The sequence below is a fragment of the Anarhichas minor genome, unplaced genomic scaffold (assembly GCF_050575085.1).
Source record: "Anarhichas minor isolate MPS153535 unplaced genomic scaffold, ASM5057508v1 ptg000009l, whole genome shotgun sequence".
Classification (NCBI taxonomy): domain Eukaryota; kingdom Metazoa; phylum Chordata; class Actinopteri; order Perciformes; family Anarhichadidae; genus Anarhichas; species Anarhichas minor.
The window spans coordinates 831734-848196 of record NW_027466455.1 but is presented as its reverse complement, the minus strand read 5'-3'; the positions used below and the strand labels follow the sequence as shown (position 1 = coordinate 848196).

Here is a 16463-nt window from a genome sequence, read left to right as displayed (position 1 = left end):
TATTCATAACAGATGAAGTTTTACAACTGATGTTTTTAGTTCCAGGACCCCAAAACCGCAATGGCTTCATCAACTGAACCCCGGCTCCAATTTTAAAGTTGTTTGACAACTCGAAGTTAAGGCAGTTGTTTCAATTAGTATCTTCACCTTAAACGTTTTTAAATTACTAACTTACTCCACTCTGCCGTTAATGTAGTCGACCACAGGTTTCTCCAATTTGGCAATGATTTTAAGGACTGTCGGAAATACGGGAGTTTTCGTTCGCGCCTTGAATCCCAGTCTCGCGAGACTAACTTGGTAAATTGAGACGTGCTTTGAGATGTGGTTTGATTGGCTTTGCCCTGTGTTAAGTAATAATGGAATATTATTAAACTGGTTCCAGGTTTTCCAGGTCTCAGTTAGTTGATTAAATTCAAATTAAGGAGTTAATCAACAATTTTAGATATGATGAAGGACTCCATGTGTGATGTCAAGCACTGCAAATAGCATCTTCCTGAAATGATAAATCATCAAGATCATCTGTTTAACACCTCTCTTTCAGAGCGACAATGCCTTTACTAAAAGTCGTGTCTGATATGAAGTCGAAAAATAATCTATTGTGTTACCCTCAATTTGAGGATATGATTACAATATAGAATTAAATTGTATGACTTTTTGAAGAACAATACACACAATCATGTAACACTTATTTGAGAGTTCTTTGCTTTGAGTTTAGTTGAGAAACAAATGTACCCAGAAAATGTTTACTAAGACGACACTGTCAATCAGATACATGATAAAGATACATACTGGATAAACTTAGACATTGAAAGATCTGAACACATTTATAAAACCATAAATAAACTTCAAAGAACAGCATCACATGCCTTTCAAAAATGCCTCTTTATTTAATTGCTTTGGGAACTGTTGAAGAAGAGGCTACAAACAGTGAAAATAAAACATACAGAACACAACCTCTCTGTTAATCTCATACTAATTGCTTTCAGAAGTCACTATCATCCTCATAATCTATCAGTATTTGATCTTTTTTCTTCTCTTCCTCTTGCTCCTTTAATTCTTTTTCCTCCTCCTCCTCTTCATCTGTGTCATCTTCTTTCTTCGTCTCTCTTCGCTGGTGAAACTCCTGGTATATCCCAGTCAGAGCTTTCGCTGCTTCCAGAGACACTTTCAGATTTCCTATCACCTCCTTGTCTTCATCCACACTCACCACTGGAGGAAAACAGAGAACACAGGGACAGGCCGACTGTTAGACAACTCTGTGTTTCACACGTTGTCCTCACAATCGATTTGTTTTAAGATCCTTGGTATCAAAAGTATGACACAAATACAACACCTACCATCAATTTGTTGGTCGCTAACATCATTTCCAGTGAGCAGCAGTTCCTGCAGGTCCAGAAAAGCATGTCCGACGTCCACACAGTCCTCATCGTCGCCCATCGGTTCACTGACCACTGTGAACTTTAACCTTGCCATGACACACAGACATACACACTTCAATTTCGTGGTTTGGGACTTGACACATCCATAAAGTGCAGAGAAATAAACTGATGTATTCGCTGATATTTTAAGTTGTTAAGGTGAGACAAAAGACACTAATGACTCTACCTGCCCTGGTTGGGGTCAGTGCCCACCAACATGGTGTAAAGATACTGTCTGAGTGGAGCTGACTGTGAACCATCCACATATATCACTGAGAGACAAACAAGAGGATTTGGAAGTTATAAAACAATTAAAACTTTCTAGAAACAACTATTCTCAAAGCTCACCCACTCTCACCTCGTGTGAAGTTGTAGTGAATCTCCTCTCCCTTTTTTGGTTTGCGGAGGGACATGGGTGTTTCTGTCGTCTCCATCGGGACGCCCAGCAGCCGGTATTCCACATAAACACGCTGCACTGACTTGTCCAGCGTCACGCGTGAGGACGGTTCAAAGGACAGGGACAGAATCTCGACTTTCAGCTTGTCACCCTGAAACATAAAACAAGTCACCTATCTATATCATACTATTTGACCTTATAGCAGATCCAAAGATATACAGATGTTAATAATAGAAAAATCGTATATTTTTTATCTTTCACTCACACATTTTCTCTCACTCACACAGTTACTTAGTTCGTACCTTCCTCATTTTACGTTTTGGTGGAATGACGATAATGTCGCTTTGTGAGGAACTTGACTCTAAAGACTCTGGGACTTCACTGTCTCCTGCAGCAGCTGTTTAGTCAAAAAAAAAGAGAAAGAACTGGATTCATTATATTTTCAATTTGACTGGCTGGGCTGAAAACAAAAGCCCTGACAACATACGAGCTTCATATGTGTTCCAGGTATATTATGTAAAGTAAATATCTATGTTTTGTAAAGGTTTTGAGGACAAATGTGTTCCTATACAAATATTTAAACAATGGCATAGTGAGGATTCAAATTACTACAGGAAACCCAAAGCAGGTGTGTAGGCCTATAATGTCGGCGACATGAATAGTTACCACTCTCACTCCTCTCCTCCTCTTCATCCATTGACACCTGGTCCACAGAGGGAAGGTCCTGAGAAAAATAAATTTGATATGAGCCCATTCACCAGCCATTCTGTTCCAATTATAATTACCTGTGTTTCTTATTCCACAACATTGTATAAACATTTGTAACCTGATATTGTTTTAAGGCCTTGTGAGAGAGAGAATGAGCTCCTACCTGAGTCCTGGCATCGCTGGCAGAGCTCGTCCTCGACAGTGTGGTGAGTGAAGATCTTAAAAAAGATTGAAATTAAATGATTAAATACAACGATTCAATTTAAATGAAAAACATAACCATACTACAAATGCACAGGCTGTGTGATTTAATTCGAAAATCTCAGAAAAACCAGAACCATTTCTAACAATTAGAATCTGTTGAAACATTTTGTGATGGTTGTCTCTACAAAGTTTCCATTTTTGTCCGGCACAAATCCTAAATCTCCTAGACCTCCATCAAGCTCATCGAGTTCTACAATAACAAGATAATCAAGTGGATTTTTTAAAAGAAAAAATAAATCTGTAACTTACTTTCTTGTTGGCAAATGAGAGGGTGTGGTCAGTCTAGGATCAGGCGTGAGATGGGGTGTGTCAGGTGACCTCTTGGTGGATCTCTTCCTGCCTGTGGCCAGTGGTTTCACCAAGGTGGGCTCTGGTAGTATGTTCTGCAAGCTTTTCTGTTTTACAGCTGGAGGCCGCGGCTGTAAAGCAGACGAATACATAAGTAAATAAAATAGTTTCTATGCTTAAATGATGATGAAAACACACTCATGCTAATTTTGTTGTTGCTTAAAACCGTACCAAAGTTTTAGTCTCTTTCTGCACTGCTTTGGATTCTCTTGGCTCAAGTTGCTGAGTCTGCGGTAAAGCCACAGAAGAACAGGCATTAAGCTAGGGCACAGGAATTTATCTTTGAGCATATGATACATTTTAGCATTTACACTTGGATTTTTGAGGATTTCTTTACCCAAAAGTCATGATGTCAGCAAATGAAACGCTCCTTAGAGGTGCATTTACTTTGAAAGAGGATTAAGGGTGACATTGCTATTTATCACTTTCAAACAAATCAGTTCTCCAGAGCATCACCAGTAACTCCCAAACCTTTTGACTCACTAGAATAAATAATATCACCTTCGCTCTGGGCTTGGCTATAGGCCTCTGTGATGCTTCCGCCTCCTCTCTCCTCCTCTCCTCCCTCTCAGATCTTTCCATGTCCTGTCTTCCCTGTCTACCCAGCACAGTGTCCACCGATGGTTGGAAGGGGTACTTCCATTTTATCAAGACCCTGACCATGCCCCGAGGTCCACCAGCCGGATCCCTCAGAACATAGTCACCTGGCCGGACAGAGAGAAAAACAGAGAAAAACAATTCTAAACTGATGATTGGGTAGTTTAGGTTTTGATATGTGACGTAATTATGTGAATATAAGATGTTGGCTTCCACTTTCATCTATATTAATGCTTCCTCTAGTGGGAGATGAATACTAATAATGTAATTGTGTTACTTCTCTCTCCCTTACCTCTGATCTCCCTGCCAGTAGCCAGGGCTCGCAGTGGGATGGGGGTCTTGGCTAGATAGGCTGGTGGTATCTGGTCATCGCTGTCATCAAACACATACACCCACAAACTGCTGGACCTGGACAAAAGCAGAGTTGAATACTGTCAATGTTTTTGCAAAAATAGGGATTATCTAAAGCACTAACTTTATAAAAACGGAAATATTTAGATCATTCTCAAGTTTATTAGGATATTCATTCATTTAACCCAGTGGTTAACTTATCTCCTTAAAAAAAAGAAAAATTAAAAAATGTAAGAAAGCTGCGTCACAACAAGTGAATGCCCTCTTCAATATTATCTGAATTTCTAACATATTTCCAAAATATTACATATTTGATCATACCTCAGGTAGTGCAACACATCAGCTGTTACAGCTAGTGGGTAGCTGGTAGTATCACTGAACACCGGGTCAGTGGTGGACTGGACTGTTTGAGAGACGTGAGGCGGCAGGTCATAGAACCTGTATGTCAGGTAGGCATCAGGAAGAAGTCCAGGCCAGCGAGCATTAAGGCCCACACAACGTTCCAACACAACCACCAACTCATTGGGGATCCCCCCACCGTAGTCATGTAACTCCTGCAAACAGCATTAAAAAATAAATAAATGAATTGTTCTGATTCCAGAATAACATATCCCTGTTACACAGTTTAAACCACAGACCTCACTGTGAACAGTTTCTTTCCGGACTATTCTTGAGGAGAAAGACATTTTTTTTAAATGTTCACTGTGAGGCAGAGTAAACGTGACTGTCTCTAAAAAGTCACATAAAAAAAATCACAGTCTGAAGAAATAAAGCCAAAACAACCTCCACTGCATGTAAGTGACAAAATATCACCCTATTTTACCTCATGACCAGCATCCTGCCAGCCAAGAGAGATGTGCACAGGACCCCTCTGTGCCGCTGTTCTCCTGTCTGCTCCTCTCTCTGCCACAGTGTCTATGGGCTCTGCAGGATAAAACAGGCGCACCCAGAAATCCACAACACCAACAAGTGCACCCTCGGAGCCTTGGACGGAGACAGATAGACGGACAGATTTTTCAGAAAAGTGATTATCAAAACAAAACACAGTGCATTATGTCATAAATACGAACATTACAACATAATATGTAAAAGAAAGATGACAGAAAGTGTATCTATTAAGGTATAGAAACTGGCAATCTCTTCATGTTAACAAACTGTGTGCAGAAAAAGTAGCACGAAATCCAGTATATTGCCTCGTTTTATACAACACTCACCTGTGATATTGACATGTCCACCGATGCGCTCCCCTCTACTCTCCATAGCCCCCATGAGGGACATCTGCCCACTTCCATGTGTCACAAACCTGACCCCTCCTAATGCCTGGTGGAGCTCCACTCTGACCCTTGATCCCTGACCTCCCAGCCTGCCCAGATCTCGGGCTGTCAGAGAGTAGCGTGACGTGAAGCCGTAGTCCGGTTGGCTGCCCGACACCAGAGGGGTGGAGTGCACCTCAAAGTCCAAAAGGCTGTAGGTGCAGAAGGTCACACTGTCTTCACGGTGGATGCTGCCCATGGTACGAAGACCTTCTGGGGTGAAGGTGGCGGCCTGAAGGTGCAAAAAAGAAGATTTCAGCCCCATGGGAAACATTGAATGAAAAAACTAATTCAGGTACAACGTCTGTTTTTTTTTTGGACCTTAAGGTGGATCTCCAACAATGACTCCCCAGCCTTCAGCTGAGAAAAAGACATGTCCTCCTCAATGGGCTGTACCACCTCCTGGTCTCCAGCTGGCCACGTGTACTGTATTGGTATGGTCCGCTTGCTGTTCCTGGGGCTGTATGCTAACTCTTTCAACTGAGCTTCAGAGTACAAGTAGAAAAAAAATTCAGATTCTGATGCTAATACCCAGATTTCTTTCTGAACAAACTGCAAACACCTCCTTCATGTCAATGAATCAGTGATAGACAGCACAGAAGAAACTGATTAGGAATTATGTTGGGTTCTCTTGGCTCTAGTAGTACTATAGAAATGAGTGTTGTTAATACCTTGTAAAGCGTTGATCTGAAGAGCTCTTTTTGATAAAAGTTTGTCTTTCTCTGAGCTCCTCCTTCTACTCTCCTCCCTCTCTCTTCCCATCTTCTGGTTGACTGTGTTCAACTCTCCCTTGGGAACCAAAAAGGAAAAACAATGCTGATTTTGTGTAGTTTACATGTGTTTGACAAATGTGTTCATTGTGTATGTGTGTGTACCTGAAGGTCTTTACTGATACGGTGCTCCACCAGTAGAAGGCTTCTTGTTTTCTGTAATTCCAGCACAGTCTCAGCATGCGATGCCTGGATGTTAACCAGCTCACGGGACGAATCCTCCACCTTCCCATCAGCCCAGAGAAAACCCAGCCCCGCCCTGCTCTCCTGCTGCATCCTAAATGCCTGTAGTTGGAGGGAAAGAATGCAATAAGGTTTCAATGCAATTACGTTTGGCTTTTAAAGCAGTTCTAACGGAGGAAAAAAAAGAAAGAAATTAAAAAGAAAAGTGTGTGCAAACCTTGATCTGTATAAGAGTTTCACTGAGCTCTTCAACACTCATATCAAACTCCTGGAAGAGAGAAGCGAGATGATGAAACGTGTGCTAAAAACAGGATAGCACCCAGAAAATAAGATAAGTGACTGATGTGTGAAACGGCTGTTCAGCAGTATATTATTCAGTCCTTCATCTCTGACCTTTGTAACAGAGTCCAGTCTGTCCTGTAGAGCAGAAATCTGCTTTCTGTACTGGAGAACCTCCTGTTCCAGATGCTCTTGCTTGTCTATCGTAATCACAGAGGAGTCTAAATGAAACAACAGGACGAATAAGTAAATAAATGATATTGTAAATGAATATACTGTCTGCTTGTGGCACTGGAAGAGGTGAGGCTTCAGGTGTTATATTTCTGCCTTAACTAACTCCATTCCTTCTCGTTGTCAAACCGCAGCAGATGCAGATGCAGTGCCACCATGCTGAGACTCCTACCTCTTTCGCACTCTCTCTCCTCCTCCAATATCTCCTTCTCTCGTCTCAGTTTCTCCTTCTCCAGCTCCAGCCTGCCTCTCTCACCCCTCTCTGCTTGCAGCATTTCTTCAAGTCTCCGGATGTCCATCCTGCTGATGTGTTCTCCCTGTTCCTCCCTCCTTTGGTTCACTTCTCTATGTTGTTCCACCTTGCCATCGTGATTGCTTTGCACAGATAAAGTACTGGGAAGGAAAAGGGTGAATATAAAAATACAAGGTGAAACACAAAACTACGCTCAGAAATCATTCTCATATGTTAGGACTACTGTACATGTGTATTCCTCAAATAAGTAAAGACGTTTCCATATCGACATAAATCTGATCTAAAGTCATGTTCTGCTGCTCCTGCAAGGCAACTTGCATTTACTGTGTAATTTCCAGAGAAGCCAAGGTATGATCCCTCAAACCCCCTGATTAATGAGCACCATAACATCAGGGCCTAGAAGACTTTAACTCTCACCTCTCTATTAGGGTGTCATAGTTTTCTTTTATTAGATCCCTCTCTCCCTCCAGGTCTGATATACGGTCCTGTAGATGAAAGGGAGAGAATAAATTATATGAAAAAACAGGTTTCATAATCTTGAGCCTTTCTTACTCTGGATTTATACATGCCAGATGCGGTACCTTGTCCAGGGTCTGTAGAGACAGGGTAGCAGTGGTGAGTTGTCCCTCCAGTGCCAGTGCTCTCTCTCTCTCCTGCTTCAGCTGTTCAGTCAGCTCCTCCACTTTCTCCAGCAGAGCTCCATGGCTTTCCCTCATTGACCTCTGACGCTGGGGTGAACACATGACACTCAAAATTAATATGAGTAAGTATCAGACTACTACAGGTATTCATAAAGCTGTTTGTGTAGCGGGGCATTTACCTCCTCGAGCTGATTCTCATATGCCTGGAAGGAAAGAAGAAATGCACATTTACATATTTGTCTTTTGAGGACCAATGACATACAGTATATGTGTAAGTGACTAAAGTACTGAACCTGAATTCTTAAGCTACTGTAATTACAAAAAAAAGAATGATTTATAGACAAATAAGGTCATCTAACCTCCTGCAGGTTGTTGAACTTCTCCTGTGTGACTCTCAGAGCGGTGCTCTTGTCTGAAAGCTGCTTTTGAAGATGGATCAGATCCACATTCTCTCTAATAGTTATTCTGACATGGAGACAGCAACAGGATTTATTATTTGGATTGACATAGGTGTTGTACAAGCAGCTGCCAAAAATAGTGTCTTGTAGTGGAAAGACCACTGCAATGTCGTGCTTATGTAGTACAAGACAGCCTTCAAACAGGATTGTTTGAAAAGGGAAATTGGCAGTAAAAACAGATTACGATTCTCCTCTTGCCTAACTAAGAATGGTATCATTGTTTTCATTTCAACTGTAGCAAAGTACACTGTGTTATCTTTAACCGCTTATCCTGTTCAGGGTTACGGAGGGGGGGGGGGGGGGCGTCCAGTCCGGGAATCAAACCCAAGCCCTTCTTGCGGTGGGGCTACACCACAGTTCAGCCACTGTATTCAAATAGCGACAAATTTATAAATACACTCCAAAAAGTAGGAAAACACAAAAGAAAGCTGTTATATTAGTATTTGCAAGTCTGCTGTAGCCACCTGTGTCTGTCAGCCTGTTGCTTCCTTATGTCTCTCACAGTTCCCTCTATCTCTCTCTCTTTCTCTCGCAGTGTGTCTCTGAGCGCCTGGGCAGTCAGCTCCAGCTCTGCAGTCCTCACCTGCTCGGTTACACTGGACCTGCTGGGAGGTTAGAGGGAGGTCAGCATGGAGTCATGTGGGGGTTTGGAGGTAAGGGGGGGGGATAGAGGAGAAAGTAAGAGTCAGGTAGCAGAATGAAAGTTGGATAATGATATGATCAGAGGTTAGAAAACATCTGCTCAGTGTTCTGAACATCACACACGTACAATCTCTCCATCTCTGCCCTGGTGTCTTCCAACGTGGGGCCGTAGCGGGGCGGGGCAGTCTGGGCTGCCCTCCTGACTCCGCCCTCCACTTCCATACATTTACCTGACACGTGAGAGAAGAAGAAGAGAGGGGGGAAGGTAAGAGATGGAAGAGGAAACAGTAGTTACCCTGGCTTACAATCATGTAAAACATACACACCTTTACTGAACTTGTAGGGCGTGCGTCCCCCGAGGTCCATAAAGTGCTGCTTGGCCAGGCTGAGTTTGTTCTGCAGCAACCCTTTTTGGTTCTCCAGCATAGCCACACGGGCTTCCAGCTCCTGTATGGTGTCCTCCATGTCCCTCTCCTTCACACAATTGGATCCAGGACGGAGCTGGCGGAGACGCATCAGTCTGGTAGACATCCTGAGTCAAGGAAGAGGAGGGCAAATCAGCCATATTAGGGGACTTGTCTTTATCATATATATCTTTAAATCACATCCTAGGGCCACAACAGAGACGATTGTAACAGCTAGTGTGGGACAGCACAGTGATGTGCCCTATTCCGCCAAAGTGTCTTGTGTTAGGTACAGTCAGCGTCAATGTTTCTGTTACCTGCGTAGCCTCATCTCCTGTGTACGAGTGTGTTGTCTTAGCACACTGTTTTCCTCTTGCAGTCTGAGACACAAGTCCTCCAGGTGCTCTCTGGGAAACCGAAACAGGAGCTGAGGATCTGCTGAAGAGAGAGCGAGGTAGCCAAAATTTTGCACGTTTATGAAAATATACTTTTGAATGCTTTTGATTGAATGTCTGAAAATCTGAGTTGGATGAACTGAAAGGGTGAATTTTATATAATGGTTTTACCTTTTGTCTTCGTGGCATGATGCTTCTTCCATGTCTTCACATCACGTAGAGTATCTGGAGAAAACATACAGATTTAGTCAAGACCGTCTATATGTATTTACACAAATGCACTTCTATTGCAGAATTCCCAAGGACCTTTGAGTCAATGAATTCCCTCAACCCCTAACCTTCACTTTTACAACTAAATACCCCAACTTAACTTAAAGTTACTGTAGCTCACTGGATATTTCTTGAGAATATACACATCACTGATGTGTCCTCATTAGATAATTTGCTCTGTTGCTCTACTGTAACACTGTCACATTATTCATGTTGAGTGATATTAAAATGAGACCAGCTTTGTTTTTGTTTACAACATTGGCAGAAAAAAACATCATATTTATGTAAAATTTATTGTGTTAAACCCTTCCCGTTTACGCTGGAAATATATGCCATGGCTTGAGGATATTACAAGTTATAGCACAGCAGAGCAAATAAATATAGTTTATCATACTGCCAAAAGACTACACACAAACCTGGGACAGTTGGCATCAGTCCCGACCTCATCAGTCCCACATCTCTGACTGGGAGGTCCTCGGCTGTCTCATCCATCACTGGCGACTTCACACCTTTCCACTCAGCTCTGGCCTTTGAAACGTCACAGCAGTAAACTTGTCATATTGATATCCGCGGCTGGTTCGCTGGCCTCCATCCATATGAAAGGTTCTTAGGACTCTATAAAACAGAGAAACCAATATTCTGACCATAACTTGTCATATTTACATTTGTGTAAATTTAGGAGCTTAAAAAAGGATTTCTTTCCTAGCATTTCAAGCAATGTGGGGCTTAACAAGATCCATATTGGAGGCACAAATACAGATACACTTAATCCCAGTTAATGGCAAAAGGCAGAAAATGAAGGTCTGTGTATTTTCTCAGTTGCAGATATACTTTTCTTCAGTGAAAAACACTCTGCTCATCTGCTCAAGCCTGGAGAAGTTGTCATCCCCAAGCTTCCCTGTTATTTTTCAATGAAGTCATCAGCAAAATATGGCAATTCCTAAACGTGTTTGCCGTTTTAAAATCTACATTGCTGCACAATTAGTGATAAATGCCAGGGATCCTACTGGTAGGACATTGGTTTACATTTTGATATTCCTTCCTACAGTAACCGACATCAACATAGAAAACTATATTAACATGCTATTTGACTTACCCTCTCAGGTCTGTCGGCCATCCAAAGAGGTTTATAAGGAGTGTTCTTGCTTCAGTATGGACTAAAGTGCAACATGTAAGCTCTCTACATGAGTCTCCGCCCTGTGCTTGAATGATAGCGGTTTTAATCCCTCTTCATCTCATATTCCTTCCCCGACACCTTTTAGCTCTCTCTTTATATATTTCCTAATTCTTTAAGGAACTCACCAGAGTGTTAAATAATTACTTGCAATCACTGTGTTTGTGTGCATGCATTTAGTTCCGCGACATACCTGTGAGTGTGCAGTACTCTGTGTGTGCATAATGCCTCCACCAAGGGCTAAATCCTGAAACTGTCTCAGCGCTCCATCTGCCTTGAGGCTAATCCTATCCATGTCCTAATCTGATTAGCAGTTGTCAAACTGTACAATCTAAGAGGTGTTCTGGAGTCAGTTGTGTGGTTGGTCTGTGATGACGGAGCATGGTTATTATTGGAGTAAGGCAGGTCTAAGATCTGTACTGAGCACAGATGAAGGGAAGAAGAAAGAGGAGGAGGAGAGGTAAGCATATACAACAGATACATCAGTTTATTGGGGGAGTGGGGCAAGTCAGAATGGTTATGTATGATCCATATGTGAAAGTTATTGTTGTCAACTGAACACAAATTCTTTCATTTTAAAAAAGTGTTCACATCAACAGAGAGAACAGTTTTATATATTATATATATATTATGTTTGAAATAAAATACCATGACATATAAACAGACAGTAAATATACATTTCACATCATATTGTAATGTCATCTAAATCCCTGCTTCCATTGACTCCACTGAGCGGGCGGACGATAAGTGGTGATGTGTTGCTGCCGCTGTCACACATATCTGGGTTAAAAAAGGGAAACATGGCCTCGGGGAACTGGAGCTGTGTGAAGGAATAGATGTGTGACTTGGCATCTGCATCATAGAAGGACACCGTGCCGTCCTCGTAATCCAAAAACACCCCAACAACCTGGGGCCTCTGAGAGAGACACAGACGTTCTGCCTGTCCTGCACATGCCCGGTACTCACTGCCCTTCCTCAAGCAAATAGTCCAATAACCGTCCTCTGGACTCAGTGTGACCACACCTTTCCTGTTGATCGACTGTCGAGCCACACCCAAGTCCCACGCTGTTTTATCTCCCACGTCTACCTCCCAGTAGTGCCTCCCACTGGTGAAACCCTGCGTAGCAAGAGAGGCTCAGGTCACTGACACTGTTCATCTCTGAGAGTGAAGCAGAAAGACATAACATCCCTACAAGGGTAAACACATACAAACCACATCGTTATTTACCCTTGTGGCGAGGACACATGGTGCCCTGTCAAAACGCTCTGGTATGTCCAGCAGGTTCTGTTCAACATCTCCATCCCAGACCTGTCTCCCATCCTGTGATAGAACCAGCCAAGAGTTGGCTGTCTTGGGGTCCAGATGAACATCCACTGTTAGACAGACGTAGGATTTTTAACTTCATTATCCCCTTTCTCCAAAGATTTAATTATTCTTTTTGTTTGTGGTTTCCATCAGTTGAGGTGTCCAGAAAAATACTCAAGTGTTACAAATGCAGGTAATATCCAGTTGCATGCCAGTTTGCAGTTTCTGTAAGTATCCTGTGGCATGCGTTGCCATAATCAAAAAATAGGGAGAATCATTTTTACCTTCAGCCCTAAACCTTTTCGGATGTTATGATCACTAATATGTCAGATTTCTAGTCCACTGTTCTCTAATTTTGTCTTCTCATTGATACAGTATTTTATGGTTTTATTCAAGGTACATTATGTTTTAATTTAGTTGAGAAACAGGAAAAAAGGTATGAGAGAGAGAGAGAGAGAGAGAGAGCGAGAGCGAGCGAGAGAACACCGATATGCTGAACAATGTTAGAGACTATTATTGTTTTACTGTCTAACTTTACCTGCATACTGCTGCATCTTCTCGTGCTCTGTAAGTCAATAAGAACACATGGTCAAAAATGAAACAAATATTAATTTATTGATTAAATGTAAGCGGCTGTATTCTCACAGAATGTAGTGATGCTGAAGAAAAATCTTAGAAGTTGACCTTGAATGGAAAGCTTTTTCAAAGCTGATTGAAGCTGCTGTTCAATGTTGGCCACCTCTCTCCTTACAATCCCCAAACATGTGTCTGTATGGACGATGATGTCAGTGCAGGCTTTGACAGATGAAGGACAACTCAGAGCAGGAAACCTCTGACAAGTCAAATAAGAGAGAAAAAAGCAGAAAAGAGGCCAGACAAGATGAGAGATGAGACGGAAATAAAGATATACGACAACAACAACTTCACTCCAGTCCGTACATCTTTTAGAATGCTCTTTGGAATCTCTGTTTGTATGACTATTAAATATCTCGCTGTGAGACGACTCCTCACCTGCAGAAGATTGAGGTGGTCCTCAGTGTGAGAAAGCTGCTCCATTTCTCTTCTCTTCCTCTCCAGCTCAGTGATTTCCAGCTCCAGCTCTGTGATGAGCCTCTCCGCCCTCTGCTCTGCTGCTGCCTGCTTCCTCCAGATCATCTCCACCAGCTTTGCCTGACGTGTCTCCAAGGAATGAAAGAGAATGCAGAGGACCTCCGTGCTTTCCACTATGTCCCTCTTTGAGCTTTCCTGAAGACATTGAATAATGAAAAAAAAGTTGAATGCTGCAGTTTGACACCAGAAAACTGTTTTTACATTCATGTCCTGACAGCTTCTCTGTGCTCAGGTTATAACGTGGATGTACAAGGATAACATGGCACACAGAGGGAGTGTGACTTCCTTCTCTGCTCAGGTAGACATTACTACAATATCTCTTTACATGGATAATAGCTGCTTGCTGCTATATTAATGTTCAGAATGTTAAATACAGCTCCTTTAAGTAGAAGCACTGGCAATACGTAGCATATAGTATTAGTATGAATACATAGTTTCTCAGCTGAATAATGATACATTAATATACATGTTTTGCGATTATCACTGTAGTGGTACTAATACTTTTTCTGCTATGCACACACTCTTGAATGTGTTCTGCCTCTTTTCTTACATTCTTATAGATAGGCTGTTTTAACTGTTCTACAAATGCCCAATTTATCCAACAGGAAACACTCACTTAAGCTGTTCTATGATCTTATGTCAACTCACTTTGCTGAGCTCCACCGAGTGTCTGATCTCCTCCACTTTCTGCAGTCTGTCCTGGATCATCTGCTGCACATCAGCCTCGATCCTTTTCATCTGAGCCTGAACATTAGAACAGTAATTGAAACCAAAAATAAATCAAAGTCCAATGTATTTGATGGGATGATTGCACAATGATGATGTTGAGTTTAGGACCTCACCTTCTTCTCCTTACTCTCTCGCTCCACTGGGACGGTGTCATGACAGCGGTGGTCGCTCTCTGTGCACAGCACGCACACACACCTCTGGTCGCTCCTGCAGAACAACTCCAGAAGCCTTTGGTGCCTTTTACACATCCGGTTCTCCAGCATTGCCACGGGTTCAATCAGCTTGTGTATCTTCAAGGTGGAAACTCTCAGATGGGGCTCCAGGTGACTCTCACAATATGAGGTCAGACATACAAGGCAGGACTTCAGGGCCTCCGTTTGCTTCCCCACGCACACATCACAATATATGAATTTTCCTGCCATTGACATCACGCCGTTCTGCCTTCTTGCTCGGATCTGCTCTGACATTTCCTTGGCGAAGGAGTTTTCACAAAGCTCTGGGCGGCCCTCAAAGGCTGTCTGACACTTGGGACAGCTGACGGCATGGCTGTTGTCCCAGTGTGATGTGATACAGGTGAAGCAGAAGCTGTGACCGCAGGGGATGGAGACCGGCTCAAAGAAAACCTCCAGACAGATGCAACACTTAAACTGCACCTCTGACAGGAGAACGCTGGGGGAGGCCATGCCCTCAGAAAGAAGATCTGTTCACTGATTATGAATAAGAAATTAATTATTTACATTCTGAGTCACAGAGGAAAAGTGATTTGGTGAGATTTACAATCCTCTTTTAAAGAATAAAGACATCTACAAACATACAGTGTAGGCCACTACATCTTTCAGAACTTTTGTCCTTAAGGTCTTCAGGTACTGTAATTACGTTTATAACCAGAAACATCTTAACTTCTTTATCATTAGCTTGAAACAATTCAAAGCACACTGGCCAAAGTCCAGCTGCACGGTCACATGACTCAGCCTCTCTCGAACTCTTTAAATTTAGCTTGAAACACGGATTGAACAGACCCGTTACAATCCAAAGACGAACATGCATCGCCCTGCAAATGTTTCCAAGTACCACACTCCCATAATTCACTGCACACCCCACCAGGGATGAAGACTAATGGCTTCAAATATTAGTCCCTATTATATTCCATTTATTCTGCCTGACAAAACAAAAACTGAGACATTCTTAAAATGATTGTATTTGTTTCATCAAAAGATTTACAAAATATTAACATATACCTATCCGCTATATTATTTTGGTCTTACCTTGTTGCTGAATGTGAAACATGACCTCTGAGTTAGCAAAGGCAAACACTGGCACTGCGGTTGTGAAGCCAAAGTCCTCCCGGGTTTCGCTGTTACCACTCCCTCTGGGTCTAAGCTATCAACCACCATGTTGTTCCAGGGTGGGAGGAGTAATGCCTAGATCAGGTGCCTCACTGGGTTTGTATAGAATTCCTTTGTATTGTATTGTATAATACATTTTTATTTCACTTCACCATTCCAAGCCTTTTTGTTTCAAATGGACAGAAACATAATACATACATTTACACACATTTTCACAACACTGTAACAATAAGAATACAGAGAAGTACAGAGGACTGATAGAGAGCTTCATCACATTGTGCAACAACAATCTCCTGAAGCTCAGTATCAGCAAAACCAATGAGCTTGTGGTGGAAAGCCAGATGAACGGGAGAACCCCTGTCCTGGTTATCATCCAGAGAGAGGTTAAGTGGGTGGACTCATACGTACAATTACCTTGGGGGCCAAATCAACGAAAACCTGGACTGGACTCACAACACTGAAGTCCCCTTCAGAAGGGACAGAGCAGAGAACGAGGGACTAAATTAAAGCCATCTTGGATAATCCTTCCCACCCTCTGTACAACAAGCTGTGGCAGATTGGCAGCTTGTTGCAGAGAGAAGAATGAAGGGCAAGATTACAGCCTGGGAGTTGTTCCTAACACGAGTCGAGGGTCTAAGGATAAAAGATGTTGTTTGCTGTACAGATTGTAAAGCCCCTTGACTCTACATTTGTGCCAAACAAATTCCCTCCAGGTGTTCCTGAGATATTATGTTCACGAGAATGGGATGGTCAACCCGAAAAAATAATGCCTCCGGCCTCGGCTGTCGCCAGTGCGGAGCTGAAAAAGTGAGCGGTGGGGCAACAGCTCCAAAAAACAACATAATCCAGAGAGAGAAAGCTATTCGGCTTTCTCTG

The 16463-nt window shown here is 42.4% G+C and overlaps 2 protein-coding genes across 2 annotated transcripts; both read right to left on the bottom strand.

The window, feature by feature from the left end:
- Positions 1-982: 982 nt before the first annotated feature.
- On the bottom strand, positions 983-10414 carry rpgrip1 (RPGR interacting protein 1). Its single transcript, XM_076086882.1, has 30 exons — positions 10339-10414; positions 9824-9877; positions 9575-9692; positions 9180-9385; positions 8981-9083; positions 8676-8816; positions 8113-8218; positions 7933-7956; positions 7694-7840; positions 7530-7597; positions 7032-7252; positions 6743-6849; positions 6567-6617; positions 6272-6451; positions 6068-6185; positions 5718-5881; positions 5298-5628; positions 4907-5067; positions 4405-4637; positions 4025-4140; positions 3643-3839; positions 3307-3363; positions 3037-3206; positions 2687-2741; positions 2482-2539; positions 2118-2212; positions 1777-1966; positions 1606-1690; positions 1338-1465; positions 983-1209 (listed from the first exon to the last, which is right to left on the bottom strand). The coding sequence occupies exons 1-30, from the start codon at positions 10412-10414 to the stop codon at positions 983-985; spliced, it is 3987 nt and encodes a 1328-aa protein (XP_075942997.1).
- A 1367-nt stretch (positions 10415-11781) lies between these two features.
- LOC142946146 (E3 ubiquitin-protein ligase TRIM39-like) lies at positions 11782-14954 on the bottom strand. The gene is made up of 7 exons (XM_076087256.1): positions 14355-14954; positions 14161-14256; positions 13414-13647; positions 13087-13234; positions 12941-12967; positions 12325-12470; positions 11782-12213 (listed from the first exon to the last, which is right to left on the bottom strand). Exons 1-7 carry the CDS (start codon positions 14922-14924, stop codon positions 11782-11784), a joined length of 1653 nt encoding a protein of 550 aa, XP_075943371.1. The 5' UTR covers positions 14925-14954.
- Positions 14955-16463: the final 1509 nt, after the last annotated feature.